The sequence below is a fragment of the Stegostoma tigrinum genome, chromosome 7, assembly GCF_030684315.1.
Source record: "Stegostoma tigrinum isolate sSteTig4 chromosome 7, sSteTig4.hap1, whole genome shotgun sequence".
Lineage (NCBI taxonomy): Eukaryota > Metazoa > Chordata > Chondrichthyes > Orectolobiformes > Stegostomatidae > Stegostoma > Stegostoma tigrinum.
In genome coordinates this window covers 76,404,025-76,427,185 of record NC_081360.1, presented here as the reverse complement: position 1 = coordinate 76,427,185, position 23,161 = coordinate 76,404,025, and the positions used below count along the sequence as shown (strand labels likewise).

Sequence of the window (23,161 nt, the reverse complement as noted above, 5' to 3'; positions counted from 1 at the left end):
TGGGCTGGTTTTGGGATGCGGTGGGGGAAGGGGAGATTTTGAAGCTGGTGAAGTCCACATTGATACCATTGGGCTGCAGGGTTCCCAAGCGGAATATTGCAGGAACAGCAACTCATATTCCGCTTGGGAACCCTGCAGCCCAATGGTATAGAACATAGAACATAGAACATAGAACAGTACAGCACAGAACAGGCCCTTCAGCCCACAATGTTGTGCCGACCATTGGTCATCATGTATGCACCCTCAAATTTCTGTGACCATATACATGTCCAGCAGTCTCTTAAATGACCCCAATGAACTTGCTTCCACAACTGCTGCTGGCAACGCATTCCATGCTCTCACAACTCTCTGCGTAAAGAACCTGCCTCTGACATCCCCTCTATAGTTTCCACCAACCAGCTTAAAACTATGACCCCTCGTGCAAGCCATTTCTGCCCTGGGAAATAGTCTCTGGCTATCAACTCTATCTATGCCTCTCATTATCTTGTATACCTCAATTAGGTCCCCTCTCCTCCTCCTTTTCTCCAATGAAAAGAGACTGAGCTCAGTCAACCTCTCTTCATAAGATAAGCCCTCCAGTCCAGGCAGCATCCTGGTAAACCTCCTCTGAACCCTCTCCAAAACATCCACATCTTTCCTATAATAGGGCGCCCAGAACTGGACGCAGTATTCCAAGTGCGGTCTAACCAAAGTTTTATAGAGCTGCAACAAGATCTCACGACTCTTAAACTCAATCCCCCTGTTAATGAAAGCCAAAACACCATATGCTTTCTTAACAATCCTGTCCACTTGGGTGGCCATTTTAAGGGATCTATGTATCTGCACACCAAGATCTCTCTGTTCCTCCACACTGCCAAGAATCCTATCCTTAATCCTGTACTCAGCTTTAAAATTCGACCTTCCAAAATGCATCACCTCGCATTTATCCAGGTTGAACTCCATCTGCCACCTCTCAGCCCATCTCTGCATCCTGTCAATGTCCCGCTGCAGCCTACAACAGCCCTCTACACTGTCAACGACACCTCCGACCTTTGTGTCGTCTGCAAACTTGCTGACCCATCCTTCAATCCCCTCATCCAAGTCATTAATAAAAATTACAAACAGTAGAGGCCCAAGGACTGAGCCCTGTGGAACCCCACTCACCACTGACTTCCAGGCAGAATATTTTCCTTCTACTACCACTCGCTGTCTTCTGTTGGCCAGCCAATTCTGTATCCAAGCAGCTAAGTTCCCCTGTATCCCATTCCTCCTGACCTTCTGAATGAGCCTACCATGGGGAACCTTATCAAATGCCTTACTGAAGTCCATATACACCACATCCACAGCTTGACCCTCATCAACTTTTCTGGTCACATCCTCAAAAAACTCGATAAGGTTTGTAAGGCATGACCTACCCCTCACAAAGCCGTGTTGACTGTATTTGATCAAGCCATGCTCTTCCAGATGGTCATAAATCTTATCCCTCAGAATCCTTTCTAACACCTTGCAGACGACAGACGTGAGACTTACTGGTCTATAATTGCCGGGGATTTCCCTATTTCCTTTCTTGAAGAGAGGAATTACATTTGCCTCTCTCCAGTCCTCAGGTACGACTCCAGTGGAGAGCGAGGATGCAAAGATTCTCACAAGTGGCGAAGCAATTGCATTTCTCGCTTCCCAAAGCAGCCAAGGACAAATCTGGTCCGGGCCTGGCGACTTGTCAATCTTAATGTTTGACAAAATTTTCAGCACATCAGCTTCCTCTATCTCTATCCATTCCAGCATGCACACCTGCTCTTCCAAGGTTTCATTCACTACAAAGTTCGTTTCTTTCATAAAGACAGAAGCAAAAAACTCATTTAGGGCTTCCCCTACCTCCTCAGGCTCCACACACAAGTTCCCTATGCTATCCCTGATCGGCCCTACTCTTTCTTTGATCATTCTCTTATTCCTCACGTAAGTGTAAAATGCCTTTGTGTTTTCCCGGATTCCTTCTTCCAAGCCTTTCTTGTGCCCCCTCCTGGCTCTCCTCAGACCATTTTTGAGCTCCTTCCTTGCCTGCATGTAATCCTCTCTAGCTGAACTTGACCCTAGCTTCCTCCACCTTATGTAAGCTACCTTCTTCCTTTTCACAAGAAGCTCCACCGCTCTCGTCATCCAAGGTTCCTTTATCTTACCCCTTCTTGCCTGTCTCAGAGGGACATATTTACTCATCACTCGCAACAACTGTTCCTTAAACAGTCTCCACATGTCTATAGTTCCCTTACCATGGAACAACTGCTCCCAGCCCATGCTTCCTAACTCATGTCTAATCGCATCATAGTTTCCTCTTCCCCAATTAAATATCCTCCCATTTTGCCTAATCCTCTCCTTCTCCATAGCTATGTAGAATGTGAGGCAGTTATGGTCACTATCACCAAAATGCTCTCCCACCACAAGATCTGATACCTGCCCCGGCTCGTTTCCGAGCACCAAGTCTAGAATGGCCTCTCCCCTCATCGGCCTGTCAACGTACTGCGTTAGGAAACCCTCCTGAACACACCTTACAAAAACAGCTCCATTCAAATCTTCTGCTCGAAGGAGGTTCCAAGCAATATTAGGAAAGTTAAAGTCACCCATTACAACAACCCTACTGCGTCCACACTTTTCCAAAATCTGCCGACCTATGCTTTCTTCAATCTCCCTGCTGCTATTGGGGGGCCTGTAGTAAACCCCTAACGAGGTGACTACTCCCTTGCTGTTCCTAATTTCCACCCATACTGACTCAGTAGGCAGATCTTCCTCGACAATGGAAGCTTCTGTAGCTGTGATACCCTCTCTGATTAGTAGTGCTACATCCCCTCCTCTTTTTCCCCCCTCCCTATTCTTTTTAAATGTTCTAAACCCTGGAAGATCCAGCAACCATTCCTGCCCATGAGAAACCCATGTTTCTGGTGCCAATGTGGACTTCACCAGCTTCAAAATCTCCCCTTCCCCCACCGGATTCTGCAGCATCTGCAGTTCCTACTATCTCTGATACATTTTCTTTCTCAATTTGTAAATTACTATAGAACACAAAAGCACCTAAAACATGATTTTTGTTTGTTTTGCCATTTTGCTATTGTGATTTTAATCCAGGATAATCTCTTTTTCGGGACATTTCTTTACTTATACTTATAAAGATGTTATTGTATGAGGCAGGAGAGGTTCACCAGGGACTAGCAAGGTGGTGCTTTCACGCCTTGCACAGATCTCCATTTTCTGTGTACAAAGTGAATATTTGAATTATTTATTTATGGGGAGATCGCAACTAACCCTAGATTTTATTTGCCCGATCTCCAAACTTGCATATTTTCCAGCAGGCATCACTGAATGATTATTAGGACTTAGGATCTGGATTGACTTTTATGTTCTCAAATTTGAGACTCTGCAGCCAGTTGCAACTTCTTCCAGACTAGTCTAATTGTTTGTGCAAATATCGATATGTCATTACCGTACAGTATTTAACTAAATCCAATCTAAATATTCCCCAACTGTACTCCTACACGACGGTAACATGAAAATGGTTGATGAAGGGACCAGAGTGAAATTTTCTCTGATGCAAATTAAAGGGTTTTTTTTCTGCATAACAATCCTCATGAATTAATTAGATGTATTCGACTCGACAAAATTATTCCCGTTAATAAAATAAAATGTGCATCAGTAAAGGGGATCAAAAATTACTTTAAAATACAATTCAGCATTTTAATCTCAACTGTATTCTATAACTCTGCAGATGTACAGTGGGGTTTAAAAGTGATCGATGTGACCAGAAAATGAACCTTTGTGATTACTACTGTCAAAATGGCGGGGTTTGCACTTTAACTGCACTTAATGAGCCTCAGTGCAAGTAGGTTTTGACCTTATGCCAGACACCATTCTTTGCTATAAAACATTGAAATCCAGCAGACTCATCATGCATTGGTGGCATGTTTCCATAGCCTAGTAAATTAATTGTTTTTATGCATGGCATGCTATGGTCTATATCAGAGCTAATCATCTTCGCAATGCATTGCTATTTAAACAAAATTGCTGTCTAATCCTTACTGCATGCTCCTAAATGCTGTTCACTTTTGCCGATATCTGTCGGTGCTCTTCCACTGGTGTTTGTGACAGTTGCTGTACATTAATTTTACATCCTTAATTGGTTCATTTCAGGTGTTCTGATGAATGGTCGGGTACACAGTGTGAAAGACCAGCTCCCAAGAGCAGCAAAACTGAGAATACCACAGGGAGTAAGTAATGAAAATACATGTCTTACTGTTGTCGATGATATCAGCTTCCGTTCATTAGACATTGGTCCCTGTTAATTTGAGGGCAATCTTCCAGGGTAAATGGATTATTGGGCTGCATAAAAACTTTGTGATGTTGTGCCGACCTACAGCTGAAAAATGTTTAACACATGACAGAATTAAATCCTTCAGTTTATTACTTTGACATTCCAGCTGAAAGGTTAGCTTTTCATTCAATTTGATTCTGGGTACTGTTAGTTTTAGTAAACATGCAATTGTTAACCTAGTATCTGACCCATATTATGTAGTGTTCACAAGGCTTTCTCTATTGGTAGCTACAACTAAACCTGAACAGGAGCTCAGAAGAATACAGTTGCCATGGTAGTTCAGTAAACGTTTAGATATTTTTCCAGAGAGGTTGTGGAATAAAAATATGACTGAACATATCACGTCAGTCTTTTTGACACAAATATTTTGTGAAGATAATGTGAAGAAGGTCCAGCAGCATTGCTGAATGTCAACCTGTTACAAAGATTGCTTTCAAAGAGCCATCAGTTGACAAGTCAGGAATGAGTCTACCCTTCAGCATTCAGCCCTTTCTCATTTTTAAGAAAGTGAGGCTCTATACACTGCAATCCAACCAGTTCTTTCTCACAGCATGCACACTGATGTTATGTTCCCACAAAAAAAAGCCCTACAGAGAAAGCCCAGGAAGACGAGATGCACAGAAGTTAAAGTAAGAGCAAAGAAAGGAAATTTTTGGTTATAATAGTAGGAAAATGTTTCACTTATGACATTTGATTTTTAATGCCTGGAGCCTTTTGTAGATTGAAGTAACTTTAAAAAAGGAAAAACACAAACTTAAAATGGTCAAAGTGAGCACCTGATCACAGGTTGAGGCAATGCGTGAAACCATTAATAGACAAGGCCCAACCTGAACTGAAATTAGCATGTCATCAAGCTGAGTGAAACTAGTCACTTACATCTATACCATCTGATGGATTTACATATTTCTGGATTTTTGACCACTGAGTATGAAAATTATCATGATGTGAAGGTGCCAGTGTTGACACAATCAATAATGACACAATCACAAATGATAGTCTAACAGAGATAATGGGAACTGCAGATGCTGGAGATTCCAAGATAATAAAATGTGAGGCTGGATGAACACAGCAGGCCAAGCAGCATCTCAGGAGCACAAAAGCTGACGTTTCGGGCCTAGACCCTTCATCAGAGAGGTGATGAAGGGTCTAGGCCCGAAACGTCAGCTTTTGTGCTCCTGAGATGCTGCTTGGCCTGCTGTGTTCATCCAGCCTCACATTTTATTATTATGATAGTCTAACAGGCTTATTTGGAATCCATTCTGAGGAACGGTGGCCAGACCTGAAATGTTAACTCTGTTTTCTCTTCCCCAGCTACTGCCAGACCTACTGAGCTTTACCAGCAACTTTATTTTTGTTCCTAATTTACAGCATCTGCAGTTCTTTTGGTTTTTATTTGGTGTCATGGTAGCTTTCATAGTACAACCCCTTCGTCAGGTGCACACAGATATAGAATTTATAGGCAGAGAGATCAAAGACAGACAGGTCAAAAGATCATATAACTGATGTGATTGGAGTGTCACATGATAAGGCTCTGCAGTTGACCAAGAGTGTTGTAAAGTGTTTATAATGTCAATGTCAGCGCTTTGCTATCATGGCAATCAGGCAGAGCCATAGGAATATACAAAAGGTGACATCTCAGGACAGACACTGTATTGTGAGTGTGAAGCTTTATTCAGAATCTTCTTTTTTTCAGAATTTAACCATAGAATCAGGCTAGTTTTATTTTGAAAACTGAAATTTATAAGATGCCACACTGACCGAGTGTGACTGCAAATTGTGTGTATTTTTTGAACAAAATAAAATGTATCTGTCATTAAGCAAGTATCATCGATGAAATGATTCACCCCACAGATGTGTGTGTGTGTGTGTGTATGTGTAAGCGCGTACATGTATGTGTAAAATTCCCAACAAATTTCTCTATCTTGAAAATAATAATGCAGATAGACACAAAAATACTCAAGTAAACTTTATCCCAGACAACAGCATTTAGATAACAGAGAAAAAAAGGTAGATTCATAACTACAGAACTGTAAGGCTTGCTCTTTCTCTCTCTCTCTCTCTGTTTCTTTATACCCTATCTTTTTCTTTCTTCTTATTCTCTGTGTCAACAAAACCAAACTGTAGAAATATCCATTCACTGGCAATGCAAAGATTTAGATTTCGCTACTGCAGATGAATGTCATCAATGAAACAACCATGATCTCAGGATAAAACCAACACCTCTCAGACTCTAAGGAGCTATAAAACTGTATATTTTTGCTCCCCTTTTTTTTCTACATATACTATACATTTTAAATTTTACACCAGTGATTAGCAAGTGACAACGTTCCTTGTTCTTTTACTCAAAAAAATCTTATGATTGGCTCTTCAATTTTGAAACAGTGAATTAAATCATTAATGAAGTGTGATAGCGCATGTGAAAGAGGAAATGTAAGAGTATTTGTTGTGACTAGCTGAGGGGGTTGATCAGATGGGGCCAATTCACTCCTCCTCAACTTGCCATAACAAATAATGACTTAAGTAATAAGATCCAAAAAGCAAATGAAACAATTTGGGAGTGGGAGAAATAATTTTCCTTCAAGACTTGTTAATAAACTGCAAAAACGGTATCTCATGACTGTAGTATTAAAATACTAAAACTTCATCATTTGTGAAGTAACCCCTCAGAGATTCATTTCCCATCACTTAAGATAACCTTTATTTATATGTAGAAAGTCCTTGACTCTAGTACAGCCTTACAAGAATGAGCACCGAGAGTGTCACAATCACTGGTACACTTCTTTTTATCTGTCAGCCATGGCTCCTTGATTGAGGCTGTTAACCTGGTCCAATCAGGGAACTCCTATGCTGTGAGGTCCAGGTTGCTGACCTTGTTATAATCACCACAATTTGATTTTAATATTTTTACAATACAATACAATATCCTTTTATTGTCACATACACTCCATTGGAGGAACACAGTGAAAAACTTTTACAATGTCTGCCTCCTTTGGCGACGTCCTAGGTACAAGTACCTAGGTATGATTCATGAATACAGCAGTGGAATAGAAGTGATAATGGGAACTGCAGATGCTGGAGAATCCAAGATAATGAAATGTGAGGCTGGATGAACACAGCAGGCCCAGCAGCATCTCAGGAGCACAATAGAAGTAGTTGCCTAATTATACAGTTGAAAATAAGTTAAAAATAGGAAAATATTTAGGAGTTAATGTTACACTATTCAAAGGTAAGTTTGAAGGTTAGGATTGCCTTCTCACACTGGTCTCCACCCAGGACTTGCTGCCTGCCTGCTGCACCGGGTCTTCTTCCCATATGCTGCTCCAGAGCTCACTGCTCGTGGTGTCCTGTGGCTCACAGGGAGTGCCTGTGGGCCCTCAAGCGCAAGGCTGCACTGCCTGTGTTGGTTCTATCCCAGTATGACGTAACTTCTGAAAAATTAAAGGTTTCATCCTTGGAAAAGTTCTAAAAAGTAAGTGGGCACATTAAGGTGAATTATACCCCCTAAAAGCCAGATAAATTGACGTTGCCAGTTATAGTGAAATATTGAGAGGTCAACACTGAGAATAGCGAACCAGGTAAATTAAATTTGTCACCGCTAATTTTAGAACTGGAATTCCAACAGAAAAATAGAGAAACAGGAATTTTAGCAATCAGGGTAAGAGGCTGAAAAGGATAAGGACAGACAGGAAAGGAAATTCAAAAGAGTTTTCTGTAAGAGTAAATGAGCAAATGAGACAAGGAAGGTGGAGGGGGGGCGGTGAAACAAGTTTACATTGGGACAACATGAGTTGAGAAGAGAAAATTCCTCTGAGGGTAATTGTATTGCAGGAACCATATCTAACTTGAATAAGGGGCTTAAGAACTGAAGTTCCCTCATGTAATCCCTACATTTGTTGACTGAGAGGAGAATACCATTTTTACCTCTTTCAAATGGTTAGTAAAGCAGTTAAAATGGGCAATCCAACAATGAACTGTTATTGCAAATCAAGCTGTCAGATAAAGTTTATTCCCTCTTGTCTAAGGAGAATGCAATGGACAAGAGGCAGTGAAACTCCACATAGACTGTCACCCGAGGGTGGAACTGAACCTGGGTAACTGGCTCTGTGAGGTAGCAGTGATAACCACTGAGCCACTGTGCCTCCTGAAATGGAGCTAAGTGAGAAAACGTTCAAATCTATGCCCGCGGGAAGCCAGAACAAGTAAAGGAAAATTTTTGCTTCTCCACAGTCATGGAGAAGGGTCACTGGACTCAAAACAGAGACTCTGTTTTCACTCCACAGATGCTGCCAAACCTACTGAAATTCTCCTGTACCTTCACCCCACTGCTTTCATCATTACATAACTTATAGAAGTTCTAACTTGGTCATTAATTTTAAATTATTCTGATGATGTTTAAAAATGTATTTGCTGAGTCCTATTTAGTGACATTTTTGCAAACGCTGATATTTTTATTGCCCTGTTTCATTGACATTTTAAAAATTTTTAGCAATATTTTCCCCCATTTGCTGTATAAAATTTGCACACATTAACATCAAATAAACTTTATATTTTATGTTACCATTGTGAGTGTGTAAGATTATTGTAGTTTGGGACTGTAAGTTTTAAATGTAGGGTAAATGAAAAGTGTCATGTGACTTGCCACATGTTCTGATATTCACCCTACATTATGTCTGGATAATTTCATTGGTAGAGTTCAAAGGAAGGCTTAGGTTGTATTATTGAGAAAAAAGTGCAAGGTTTTACTCTTCAATATAATGTTTCCCAAGATCCAAGTGAGGTGTTGTTGATGTCGGATTGTAAACAGTTGTGCTACAAACTAATTGCACCATGAAAGGATGTTAAGTTCAATCATAACTAATTGGTATTTCTAGTGAACCACAAGATTAATATTTTTGGCAATGCAATAGAGAAGATTGCGGAAGAAGCCATTTTCAGATCAGGTTATAGGCTTTGCCAGAAAGACCCACATTAGATTCTGGGAGATACATCCTGGCATGTCCACAGGAGAACAGTCATTGAAATAAGTTTTATTTCATGGGTGGTATTTAAAGATCTCTGAAAACTTAAGAAAACACCTATTTATTCAAGGTTTACTTTGTGGCAAGCTGAGAACAAGTTTAAACTGTTTGCTGAAAGGAGCTTGGGTTGTGATGGATTTAGATGTAAATGTTCCTTTTTATAATTTAATGTATAAGTTGCCCAAAGAAAGAAATAGCGTTTGTTCAAGTTATTTTTTCGCCATTTGATAGAAAGAAGAAAAACTATAATTTGAAATCTTGAGTCATTTGGCCAGTTCTAAACTACAAGTTTGAATTCCTTAAATTTTGTTAGTCTCTGTGGTGATCATATGCCATACATAAAAAATCAAAGCAACCTAGTACATGGTTTAGACCATATATTCACATATCCAAACACTGTAGAGTGCTGCTTATCCTTGCTTCTAATACTAATTATGAATCAGTTGTAACTTATATCTCCTGAGTCATCAGGTCAGCCTATTTGAAGCTACAGGAGGTAAACCAACAGATTTTTCTTGCAATATGCAGTACTTTATTCTTAATGTTATGCTATAATGCCATTGTTGTAAATTCAATGACAAGCATAGTCAATATGTGCTCATTCTTGACATGAAAAGCACATCTGTGGGAAACGTCTATTTACTATTATATTTGATGGAACATGCAAATTTAAGATTTAGGTGCAGAAATAGGTCACTCAGCCCCTCAAGCATGCTTCACCATTTAATAAGATCATAGCTGATCTGATTACTCCACAATCCCACATACCCTTACATCTTTTCAGCTCCTTGCATTTCAAGAATATGTCTAACTCTGCCTTAAGAACACACAGGGAATCTTCTTCCATCACCTTTTGAGAAAGAGAGCTTCAAATTCACACAGCCCTGTGTGAAAAATAAAATCACATTTCTGTTCAAATGGAAATGTCTTACGTTAAATCAGTGATCCCTAATTCATGGTTCTCTCACAACAGGAAATATCCTCTCCACCTACATCCTGTTAAGATCCCACAAATTTTAATCAAGTCACCTGTTACTCTTCTAACCGCTGAATGATCTGGCAGTGGGTTGACACGATAGTTCAAAATGCCAGAGGCCCACATTTGGTATCGCCTTGGGTGACAATCTGTGTGGAGTTTGCATGTTTTCCACATGTCTGCGGGAGTTTCTGCCAGGTAATCCAGTTTCCTTCCTTAGTCCAAAGATGTGCAGCTTAAGTGGATAGGCCATGATAAGTTGCCCTGTAGTGTCCAGGGAGGTACAGTGTGAATGGGGTCTTCCCACATTGTGGGGATTTTATGATTCTGTGAACTGGGCCCAGCCTGTCCAACCTTTCCTCATAAGACAAGCCAAGCATTAGTCTAGTGAACAAAAACAAAGTTGCTAGAAAAGCTCAGCAGGTCTGGTAGCATCTGTGGAGGAGAAAACAGAGTTAACATTTTGGGTCCAGTGACCCTTGCTCAGAACTTTCTCAGAACCTTCCTCAGAACTAGTGAACCTTCTTTGAACTGCTTCCAATGCATTTGTGTTTCATTTCAATAATGTGGACTAAATTTGTTCATCTCTTCCAGGAAACATCACTTTTATTGTACCACTCGTTATCCTAGTTTTTCTGATTATTGCAGTCGTCGTTGGAATAATCATCTTCAAAAGAAGACAACGGTAACTGATTTGGGCTGTAATTCATTCTTGGAATAATACTGAATGATGAAACGGTGTATTGCTTGCTGGAAGCATTTCATGGAAAATGAGCTCAGGCATTCTCAGCTCACTTGTGACTGGCAATACAGCACACTTATTTCAACTAATGTTTGTTTCAAATTGAAAATCTCAATCAGGGAGGCCAAAGATCTCAGTCAAGGAAGACAGGCTGGAAGGGAAAATAAATCAGACTGCTGAAAAAAGATTCATGGAGGCAGATTGCGCATTAGAATAGAAAAATTGCTACTTTGTATCTTTCTCCACCTGGGAATTCATGTGGTTGATACCAACAGCCTAAAGTAGAAAATAAAGCACACTTTGTTTTAATCAGCAACTTATGAACCAGCACTCTTGACAAACCAGCAAAAATTACAAACCTGAAATACCACACAGTTTACTGTACTTATCTGTCCAGTTATTGTAGTTTTTAAAAATGTATTTACGTCCGTGTAAAAATATTTGTTGTTCAATCATATGTCCACATGAAATATCAACAGTTGATTCAATTTTGTCAATTTCTCCTCAAATACCACAATCTCTGGTCAATTGGGTATTCAGTTTGAGGGTGCAAATAAGAACGATCTCTGTCAGTAAGTTTTATTTAAGGCAATGTTATATTATTAGTTGTTATTTATGCTGTAAATATAGTATAACGGTGATCTGCACACCCTCTTCATTGCGTTTCTCTTCTTTAGTGTGTGCCCACTATTGAATATGTGGACCTCTCGATTATTCAGAATACTTGATCAACTGGTATATTCCTGATCTTTTAGCTGCCAATTCATAAAAAGTTTAATAAAAGTTAATAAAAACCCAGATGTTCTCGGTGATAGAGAGGCAAAATGGCAGACATCCCCAAAAATTGTAAGGATGTAATTTCCTATTTCCCCAGTCAACTAAGACACAGAGCAGGAATCTTTCCACTGTAATGTACAATATAACTCCATGAATCTACTTCATCAGTTTGACATATCCCTCATCCTAGACGGAGATTTTTAACTTCCCTGATTGAGGTTTTCAACTTAGTACAAAAGTAAGTTGAAACAGGTATGTTGTCTCTCCGATCAGATGTGAGCTAAGAATACCAAGAATTAGCACATCCATGGTATGTAGAGATGGTTGGCCATTTAAATGATTAACTGTTATTTAAATCCCATTTTGCTGTCCTCGGTGACTGAAACTCAAAGTATGCAGAGTAGAATATGTCAGAGCAGGTCTGTGTCAGTGAACTAAATTCAATAGCTAGTGTAATCCCGTGGAAAACTGAAATGCTACAGTAGATATGATCCTTGGAATCTTGGGGAGGGAGATTAGGTAACATTGAGATGGTAGCCGTAAGACACAATAAGGGCAAGGTGAGTCAGGTATCCTTTGGAATTGTGAAAATTTGACAAAAATATGCCTAAGCATCCACATGGACGAGAAACTCTTGAGGAATTTCAAAGCTATTAAACCCGTCAGCAAAGTGCCAAAGTTGCCAAAGGGCTGTCCAAGCCGTCAAACAACTTAGAGTATAAATGTTGATTTTCGTAAGAGATTGCTTTCAATGAGTTTCAATCCTTTTAATAAGCAAGTTTATTTTATATAGTAACAGTAATAGACACAACTTTATTTTCTGTCAGCATGGCTGTTGAGAATCCTCAAGATGAGTTGGCATGGACACAGAAAGACAGAAGTTTGGAATGGGTTATCACAAAGGTATACAAGGATTAACACTTCTGCCCAGCTGCACCATGGACTTGGGTTTGTTTCCAGCCTTGGTCAACTGCCTATGTGGAGTTTACACATTCTCCCCACATCTGCATGGGTGTCCTCCGGGTGCTCCATGCTTCCTCTCAGAGTCCAACAGATGTGCAGATTAGATGTATTAACTATGCTAACTTGTTTCATAATGTCCAGGAATATGCAGGTTAGGTGAATTGACCATGGGAAATGCAGGGTTAAAGGCATGGGGTAGGGGTGAGGTTCTGGGTGGATACTCTTAAGGAGGGTAGTGTGGACTCGATGGGCTGAAGGGCCGTAGGGAAGGCAAAGGGTATAGTGTAGCATGAATGGGACAATGGGAGAATGTGAGGGGTATGGTTTGGAGGTGAAGGTGAAAGCTAGAGAGGTGTATTGGTTCCATTGTTTTCTTAATAAACTGAAATATGCTGCTAATGCACAGAGGCTGGCTTTGCTTACAGCCAACCTTCACTACCAGCAGCTTCTGCTTTCATTCCAGGATCACCCACTCACTGCCCAAGGACTCTGCTCTCTGGATTGAAAATCCAATCTTCTGGGGCACTTTTCCTAGCCTGGGCCAATGCCCCATTTTGTGCTGCCGACCCAGGGATGAAAATATCTTTAATACAAAGACCTTAATACAAATCCTTGAGCAATAATAATTCATGTTAACATTATCTGGTAACTTCCCATTAGTGTGAAAATTGTACGAAGGCACCCACTGACGAATGGAGGCATGAATGTGGAAATCGGAAATCCAACGTACAACATGTATGAAGTTGACCGCAACCATGAAAATTCTGGAGGTTTGCTGGATCCAGATTTTACATTAGATTCGGAAAAGGTATGTATGCCCTAGCAGCAAAATTGCAGAAACCAAGAACCCATTTTGCTAATGGTCTGCATGCAGTTAGAAGAAGGACTGATAAAAATTGTGCTGAATTGTCACTACATCAATACAGGGGATTGTCACTGTTTTTTATTATTTCCTTTATTTATTTTATTTACTTTATTTACTCACGGTTTAGTCACAGTGTCTCCTGTAAGCCAAGGATCTGGAAATATTAATGACCACAATAGAACCACAACTAAAATGAAGTAAATCTGTAAACTTGTAAGACTATCAAAACTGGAATCATTTGGAATCAGAAAGGATACTCTCCATGAGTTAGAGTAGTACAAAGGGAGATGGCTATGGTTGTTCAAGGTCAATTATTTCAACACCAAGATAATACTGCAAGGCTTCCTCAAGGTGGTATTCTAGGGCCAAACAGCACTAGCTGTTTCATCAATGACATACCCTCCATTGTAAAATCTGAAGGAGGAATGTTTGCTGATGATTACATGATGTTCAACACCATCTCCTCTGATACTGAAAGAGTCCATATGCAGCAAGACTTGGAAAACATCCAGGCTTGGACTGATAAGTGGCAAGCAACATTTACATCAAAAGTACCAGGCAATGAGCATCTTTAACAAGAGAGAATCTAACCATCACCCTTTGATGATCAACAGCTTCATGATCATAGAACACCCTATTATCAACATCCTGGTGTTACAGTTGTCCGGACACCACGCCTGTTATATAATTACTATCATTAAGGATCAGCTCAGAGGCTAGAAATTCTGCAATGAGTAATTCACCGCCTGTCACCCCAAAGCCTGCTCACTATCTACAAGACATAAATCAGTATTGTAATGGAAAGCTCTCTGCTAGCCAGGATGAGTACAGATCCAACAACACACAAGAAGCGCAACACCATCCACGACAAAGCATCCCACTTCATTGATACACCAACCACGACCTTTAACATTCACTCCTTCGTCACTAATGCATGGCATCAATAATGTGTACCATTTTCAAGCTTCACTGCAGTAAGTCACTAAAGTTGCTTCAACAGTACCTTCCAGACCTGTCATTTGGAGGGCATGGGCAGCACATGCATCAGATTACTGCCACTGCAAATTTCCTTCCAAGCCACAAACACCATCCTTACTAGGAAGTGTGTTACCCCTTCCGTTATTGTCGTTGAATCAAAATCCTGAACATCTTTTCTCACAACACTGAAGGTATACCTCTCACCACAAGTACTGCAGCAGTTCAAGGAGGCAGCTTACCATTATCTTCTCAAGAAATTAGGGGTGGACAATGAACAGTGACCTGTCCATTGATGCTCACATGCCATGAAAAACTTATTTTTTATTATAATCCATAACAGATACAGATCCATCTTGAAATCTTATTTTGATCTGTTGTGTAATATTTTCAGCAGCCAATGCATGGGTTTCTGATTCAATACTTAAATAAGAATTCCAGCTTTCCCCAATACTATCTCTGCAACAAACACTATCACTGCCTATGTTGGACACATTTAGTGATCATTATATATATTTAGGAATACGTATATTTGCTTGCTCTATGCACAAGGATATGCAATCCTTAGATTTTTGTTTCCAGTGAAATTGAAATGCAAACAGCTACTCAGAATGTCAGAACTCATTGTTAGAATTTTGAGCAAGTTTTAATTCTTTCCCATTGGCAAAGAACTGAACATGCAGAAAATTGGCAACACTTGGACATAAATTGGATTATTGTTGATGGAACACTTACAGTGAATAAGGTTTCATGTGTCTCTTGAGAAATATCTATTTGGAAACATCAAGAATAGATACGTATTCTTACCATGAGTCAAAATATCTTTTTCTGCAAGACATCTGTATGCAATAATGGAGACAGCAATTCTATTTAGTAGATATTATATGAGTAACATGCAGTGGTATTCAGTGGGGAAATTTTCATTTATCTTAATTGGTGAAAATTTTAATTTATCTCAGTTACTGCCTTAACTTGTTGAGTGCATATACTGCAACATTAATGTAAAGTCAAACTACTTCTAGCAATGACAGTCACTGGGGTTTAATAGGTTTGAAAGTAACTCTGAATAGAGATACCAAAATCTCATGAAAGATTGATGTAAATTCAAAGTCATAAGCACAATATTAAATTGATTCCAAAAGTATCATTCTGCAGACCTTGAGGGGCTGTTGCTACAGGCATGCATATTTCAATTTTAATGAATAATATATAATGGTATCCTTTTGTACCGAGAACAAATGCCAGATTAATATTATCTTTTAAGTTTTGTATACTCAACATCTCATGTTCAGTACTCTAAGGATCTAGTGACAGTCAGAATTCAATAATATGACATCTGCCCTTTCTTTTTACGGCAGCCGACAAATTACTCAAATCCTGTTTATGCAAAACTGTACTTGGATGCTTCAAACTGCCGGAATTCCTTAGTCAGCACAGAGGAAAAGAAAGAACTTCTTCCAAAGAAACTAGCAGATGGCCAGCGGGAGACTGTTGCTTAGATAACCCTTTAGTCTTGTATCTTTTTTAAACACTGTATAAATGTATAAAGAAAGGATTAATTTTTCTATGTAATGACAGTGTTCTGATTATATTTTTTTGCATCAGCACTTAGCTGTGTTTTTGCGCTGAAGATTCTTGACTGACCCTTAGTCCAACATTTCTGTTTAGTGGACTGGGAAAGCCACCTGCACTAAACCACATAAAACAAAGCTGCTGATTGCATTTCCCAGTGTATTGATCCTGTACTTGGAAAAACCACGTCAATTTTTTTTTCACTTGTATACAAGTTCTGTTTTTGGTGGAAGTACAGCACATTTGACAATCTCCACTGCAACAATTTCAACTAATGAATAATTCTGATTATAAATATTTTTTGACCCTGTTGATTTTCCCATGACTGGTTTCAATACCTGATGTCTTTGGGAGAGAAAAATGACCTCATTTGAAGCAGTTTTGAAATTGATGTGGTCATTTCTTCAAATAGTTAACCAACAAACAGCCAACTGAAACTTAAATCAAACATCAAATTTCAGGGTCTGACTGAACTGCTGGTTTGGTTATTATTTAGCTCATCATTGTTTTTATTTTAAAATAATAATCTATGCTTGATGGGTTGCATTTCATTTTGTTTGTGTAGAAGAGAAGGAGATTTTGATATGTTTCTATTATACCTGGCTTGGTTTGAGTAAATAAAATGTTGCATATTCTAATCAAATGTCTAAACTGATCCTGTGAATTCCTGCAATTGGAAAAAAAAATGTTAAGTTTCAAAGTTGTTAACTCACATATCGGCCCAAAAATTGCTGTGAAAGATCAACAAATTGTGTGGGCAATGAAATAGGCTAAATCAATTTAGTGTTGATTATATATGACCATGGTACTGGGCCCCCAGCAGGGCAAGTAACTGTGCATCCCCTCGGCTAATCAGATTAGACTACTGCAAATTTAACAGAACAAACATTAAGGAGGAAGATTATGTTTGAACAGTAAAGAGAGGGAATGAAAAATTAGGATAGATAATTAAAAACACTCTCAAATGATAATTAAAGCATGAAGGAATCTGAAATAACTCCAAGGAGGCAGGTATCCTATCACTGAGTCACCTTTTTATTTCTATCTAAGATGACAATAAATTGAATTCTAATTTGAATTTTTTTTATTTACACATGCAAAGCTTGCTCAGAGCCGATCCCTAGAATGAGGAGAAGCTCTGAACCTCCAGTTTATATCTGTCAGCCAAGGCTCCCTGATTGGTCCATATTAATAACTCCAATCAAGCAACTCATAGGCAATGAGATCCACCTGGCCCTCATTCTAATCATGACAGAATCAGATTCCAATTTTCAGTGCTAGAAAGGTTAACTACCAATAATGAACACATATCATGTTGTTTAACTAAGAATGTGGACTTGAAATTACCTAACTTTTTAAGACGTATTCACTTGATAACCACACAAGTACAGAAACTTCACCATTCTACGTTCCATTGAATAAGTAGCTAGACTTTATGATGATGTTTTCACAAAGATAACAGGGAATGGAACACCATCTGCAAGTTCCCCTCCAAGGTACACATTGCCCTAACTTGGAAGGATATCACTGAACCTTCAAAGTCATGAGATGAAAATCCTGGAAGTCCCTTCCCAGCAGCACTGAGACAATACCAACAGCGCATTGACTGTTGAATTTCAAGAAAGAATCCTACGATTTTTTTCTCCAGGACAATGGGCAGCAAAAGCTGACCTAGCCAGCAGTGTTGACATCCTGTTTAAAGTAGAAAAATATTCCAGTACCAACTTCTGGATTTCTACACTTAATTGTGCAACATGCTCACCAAAATTTACTGTGACATGTGTATTAGTAGTGGTGAACAACCTAAGCCTCATTATTTTGACAGCAATTTTTGGGCCATGATATTCTTTTATTTGTTATTTTAACAAGAAATATTATCAACTTGGTTATGTTATATGGATTAATGTATGTTAAAATTTCAGACAGCAATTTTACTCAAGTATCCAACAATTAATATTGCAAAGTACAATTTCACCCTACAGCTATTTCAATAACCCTGGCCAGAGATAAAAATAATTCGAGGACAGGGAGTTAAATGTGTCTCAATTTTCAACAGACTTCTGAAGTTGTCAAAACCAATCACTCTTAGGGACCATTGAATGTGTTCATATTTGGGTTAAATTAGAGTTTGCACTTTCTGTCAGATGAAATTTGTTGTGCTTACTAGGAAATCTGATACAAAACCTAGGCGTGCTAATTTAATCAAGATAATGTGGGGTAATGAAGTTGATATTGATGATTGGTCATAACCTTGTGAATGGCAAAATGGACCCAAGAGTCCGGATAGTCTTCTAAGCATATAATCTATGGCATTTAGCAATTTTGACCACTGCTACCTGTTTCAGACAAGCACCATATTCTGTAATTCTGTTGTATTCATCTGATTCAATGATTCAAAATAAATAATGACAAAACTTAGAACATATAAGCAACATTGGAACTTCAGGTGTATTCAAAGAAGGTGAACAAATGTAATGTACAAGAACAATTTTTGATGTTAAGGGAAACATCATGTTGCTGAATGGCAGTGTGAAATTTGCAATATCTACTGATACTAAAAATTAGTTAATTAATTAATAATTGCATTTTTATGTTAGATCTTAACTATTGTAACGTTGCCTGACTGGTTGGGCATGACAATAATTACAATTCAGTTAAATAGTGCAGAATATTTTAATTTGATCTTCAGGTTTTTTTTAAGTTGTAAGGACCAAAGGTTTGCCGAGGAAGAAAATCTTGCCAAAGTTTCTAAATGTATGAAAACTTTAGTTGCTACAATGCATGTTTCAGCAGTAAGAGGTATCATTTGTGCAAATTGACTTACAAATTCTCTCTGTGCTGTAAAGTATAACAGAAATTAAAATCTGGTAAACTAGTTTTTTTATGGTATTTGGTAGCATAGTTCTAATGTACATTCAAACATTGCATCAGCCTGGTGCTTTTTTGTAATTGGAAAGTTCTATGAGATAGACCAAGGTAAGCATCTTTTTGTTTTAACCTAATGGGCCACCCTTTACAATAATTTATGACAGCATTATTATTAATGTCTTCACATCTGAGACCTGGAGAACATTAATGCTAATTAATACATTTCATATTGCTTTTTCATTCAAAAAAAAAGCATTTGTACTTCTTTCATGTTATTCCTATGTTTGAAAGTGTTTCAGTTCTCCCTGCTTGTCACAGTGCAAGGGACAGAACCATGTTTCCCAACTCAAAGTAGCTGGATATCTCGGACCATGCGTAATTTAATAGCTTACCACATCAACATTCTTATTTTAACAGCAACCTAAGAATTATTTTAAGCTTATAATTACGTTCATACCCCGTCTTTGACTTCCCTCTATCATAACATTTTTATTTCCTTCTACCCCTATGGTGCCAAAATTCCTATACCTATCTGAAGTCTTCACCATTCATTGTTAGAGCGTCAGAGTCATACAGCATGGAAACAGACCCTTTGGTCCAACCAGTCCATGTCAGCCATGTTCCCAAACTAAACTATTTACACCTACCTGCACTTGGCAAATATCATTCCAATCTTTTCCTATTAATTTGTTGACACAGCCACTGATTTTTAAATAATTTGATGAAATTGTGAAATCATGCCAGTTTGCTTACTTCACATAAGATTTAGAAATTTCCAACTGTGTCTTCTAGTTGTGCCCAATTTGATGTTGCTGTGCCTTTACTATCTCCAACAATGAGAAGAGAAATATAACCCCTGAGAACAAGCTGGAAATTAGCTTTGATGCTTAATTATGGGAATGGATGAGCAGTGTACTTCCTGTTGCTCATCAAAATAACCTGACATATATTTGACATGTATCCATTTCCACAATCTTCAGATTTCTCACCCTGTGGTTTGACGGCATTCCTTACACGGACATACAGCCACCACCTTTTGTCTCATGGTCAGCCAACGCCCATTCCCATGATCAGCATTTGATCTTCATAATCACAATAAATTCAGGTCAACCAGTTATATATAGCTCCGTCAGTGCTGCCTCTTCAAGTCCCCGCAGTGGCCTTTTACCCCATGTCTTGAACATCTTACTAAAGGCCAACCTTTCAATCTATCTGGTTCTCAGCTTGGAACAGAAAAGAAATATGTTTCATTAAATTCAGCAAAACCGTTGCTTTTCCTGGCCTTTCCAGTTTTCCCAGCAGTTACGAGATTTTCCTCCCTCCTTAGTGCCTTAATCATGATTAAAGCATTGTAGAAATAACTATCCCAGGGCTTCAAACTGCAGTTGTCATTTAACACAGTTCACTTATTCATGTTATCAGCTAGGTATTCCTGCCAGAAACATTAAAGCTTTTGATTAAAGACACTAGTTTTAATATTATATATGTTGTCTATCTTTACTTTGACAAGATTGGCAAGATTAATTGGTTCCAGTATATGGAGAGAAAACACAATGATATTGGGTCACTTTGACCTTGTGGTCAGAAAACAAACAGTTTGGTCATTTCTCAAGATTTTAAGAAGCCTGCTGCAATAATCAACCAATATACAATGTCAGCAAATGGGAAAATAAGTATTTGCTGTAGATCATTGTGTGCTTCAGTGGTTCAAAGTATATATGCAGCTTCAAAATTCATCTCTTTTATGCTCTAGGCAAACTCAAGCAGCTTACTTCTGACTGTAATTATTCATTTTCATTACTCATTGTCAGTACTTCCTATTACCGATGCTATTTGCCAGATCCAAATAGCTCAATATTCACCTGTGGGAAATTTCTTTGTCGTCATTGGTGGCACAGTAAAAAATACAACTTAGTAAATTAAAGCAATGAATTCATTGTAAACAACCACCAAAGTTTAATTGAACGGTTTGTTTTGTTACTCAGTCATTTTGACAAATTGAAAGAAAGATTTACATTTATATAGCATTTCCATGGCAACCAGATGGCTCCAAGTGCTTTGCAGTCAATGAAGTAATTCTTGAAATGTAGCCACTTTTGTAAAACACAGCTAGGTCCAAAATGCCAGCTTTCCTGCTCCTGAGATGCTGCTTGGCCTGCTGTGTTCATCCAGCTCCACACCTTGTTATCTCTTTACTTACTCACCTAATCTTTGAAAGATAATTTGTCACCTAGACCAATCTTTCCAATGTTTCTGCATTACTTTGTTTTTCAGCAGTGGGTGGCCTTCCTTGGGGCTCATCTACTTCTCATTCTCATATCTCATCTTCTTGATGTGTCAGTCGAGCTTCCAATTGTACCTTAATCATCACATCCAATTTTCATCCCATCTTTTTCCCTGTCACCATCTCACTATTTCCTAACTGTGTTTCAACTTTACAAATGATTGTTTGGCGGGAAATACAAGAGTTAGAAATATTGTCGGAGAACAAGTGACAATTACCAAGAAAGATTCAACTGTACCTTATGTAGTGAGAAAATGATAAAGATTCAAAAAATTGAAAATATGATAAAGAAGAAAGATTGTTACACTAAGGAAATTAAGAAGCAACATTGAATAAATAAGATTGTGAAGTACTGGAAGCACAGAAATTGTAGCACAGAAAGAACCATTCGACCATCAAAGGCCTTGAGTCTTTGCTTCAGTACCTAATTGTGGCAAAGAATTTTGTGTTCTGATGCCTATCCACATGGAATCACAGAATTGTTATGGCCTAGAAAGAGGCCATTTGGCCCATTATATCTGGGACCAATAGACACGTTAACATTCTCCCTTTCAAATTTCCATTTAATTCCTTTTGAATACCTCCACCTCCACCATACTCCCATACAGCGCATTCCTGATCCTAACAACTTGCTACATAGGGAAACTTAACATTTTATTCCTTTCTCTACTTTTAATAATGACTTTAAATCTGCGTCCTCTTATTCTCACTCCTTTCATGAATGTAAGCATTTTCCACCTGTTTACTTTGTCCAACCCCTCATGATTTTGAATGCTTTAACCAAATCCCTCTCTCAGCATTCTTTTCTCCAAGAAGAGCAGACACAGTATTTCCAAAGTACATTCAAAACTGAAATGAAAATATTCTTCCAAATTCTGCATTTGTCTTCCACTGATAATCCCCACTCTGCATCAATAGTTTTACAACCATCAGGTTGTATTGAGCAGACAACCCAGAAACAAGTTGTTTAGTTCAATTGGTTTATGCTAGTGTTTAAAGTCCACATGGATCCCCTACTACCCTTCTTCATCAAACCATATCATTGTTACCTATTCCTTTCCTCTCATGTGTTTATCTAACTTTGTCGTAACGCATGCTTTCTGTCTTTCTCAAATACACATTAAGTGTGTTTCATATTGCTACCATTTTAGGTAAAGAAGTTTCTCCTTACTTCCCATTGGACTTAGTCAGATAGACATTTACCTCAGGCAAGGGTGTAAAGTGGTGAATATACTATAAACTACCCATTTGTAGGCTTGCTTGATCTGAATTGCATTGACTTCGATGGAACTAAATATCTAGTGCTGTGTATAGTAGGTAACCAATATGATATTGCCCACTTACATCACCATCTGAGATTACCTTCTAGCCTAAGTTAATTAACATATTTTTGGCAGGGATAATAGGAACTGCAGATGCTGGAGAATCTGAGATAACAAGGTGTAGAGCTGGATGAGCACAGCAGGCCAAGCAGCATCATAGGAGCAGGAAAACTGACGTTTTAGACCTAGACCCTTCACCCTCTTCCAAAGTACAGTGTGCAATTCTGGCCACCCTGTTATAGGAAGGTTATTATTAAACTGAAAATGGTTCAGCAAAGATTTAGTAGGATATTGCCAAGAATGGAGGGTTTAAGTTATAAAAGTAGGCTGAATAGGCTGGGACTTTTTATTTGCTTCAGTATAGGAGGTTGAGGGGTGACCATATAGAGGTTTATAAAATTATGAGGATCATAGATAAGGTGAGTCATAGAATCCCTACACTATAGAAGGATGCCATTCAGCC

General features: G+C 38.6%; 1 protein-coding gene across 1 annotated transcript in view; it reads left to right on the top strand.

Annotated features, from left to right (window-relative positions):
• The window catches only part of LOC125454115 (low-density lipoprotein receptor-related protein 1-like), a 1,886,982-nt gene extending 1,864,158 nt beyond the window's left edge, over nt 1-22,824 (top strand). Inside the window, exons 86-90 of the mRNA XM_048534492.2 lie at nt 3,734-3,847; nt 4,156-4,232; nt 10,925-11,015; nt 13,473-13,620; nt 16,011-22,824. Coding sequence (XP_048390449.1) covers nt 3,734-3,847; nt 4,156-4,232; nt 10,925-11,015; nt 13,473-13,620; nt 16,011-16,151 — 571 coding nt within the window. The 3' untranslated portion in view covers nt 16,152-22,824. The remainder of the gene's footprint in view (nt 1-3,733; nt 3,848-4,155; nt 4,233-10,924; nt 11,016-13,472; nt 13,621-16,010) is intronic.
• The last annotated feature ends 337 nt before the right edge of the window (nt 22,825-23,161 follow it).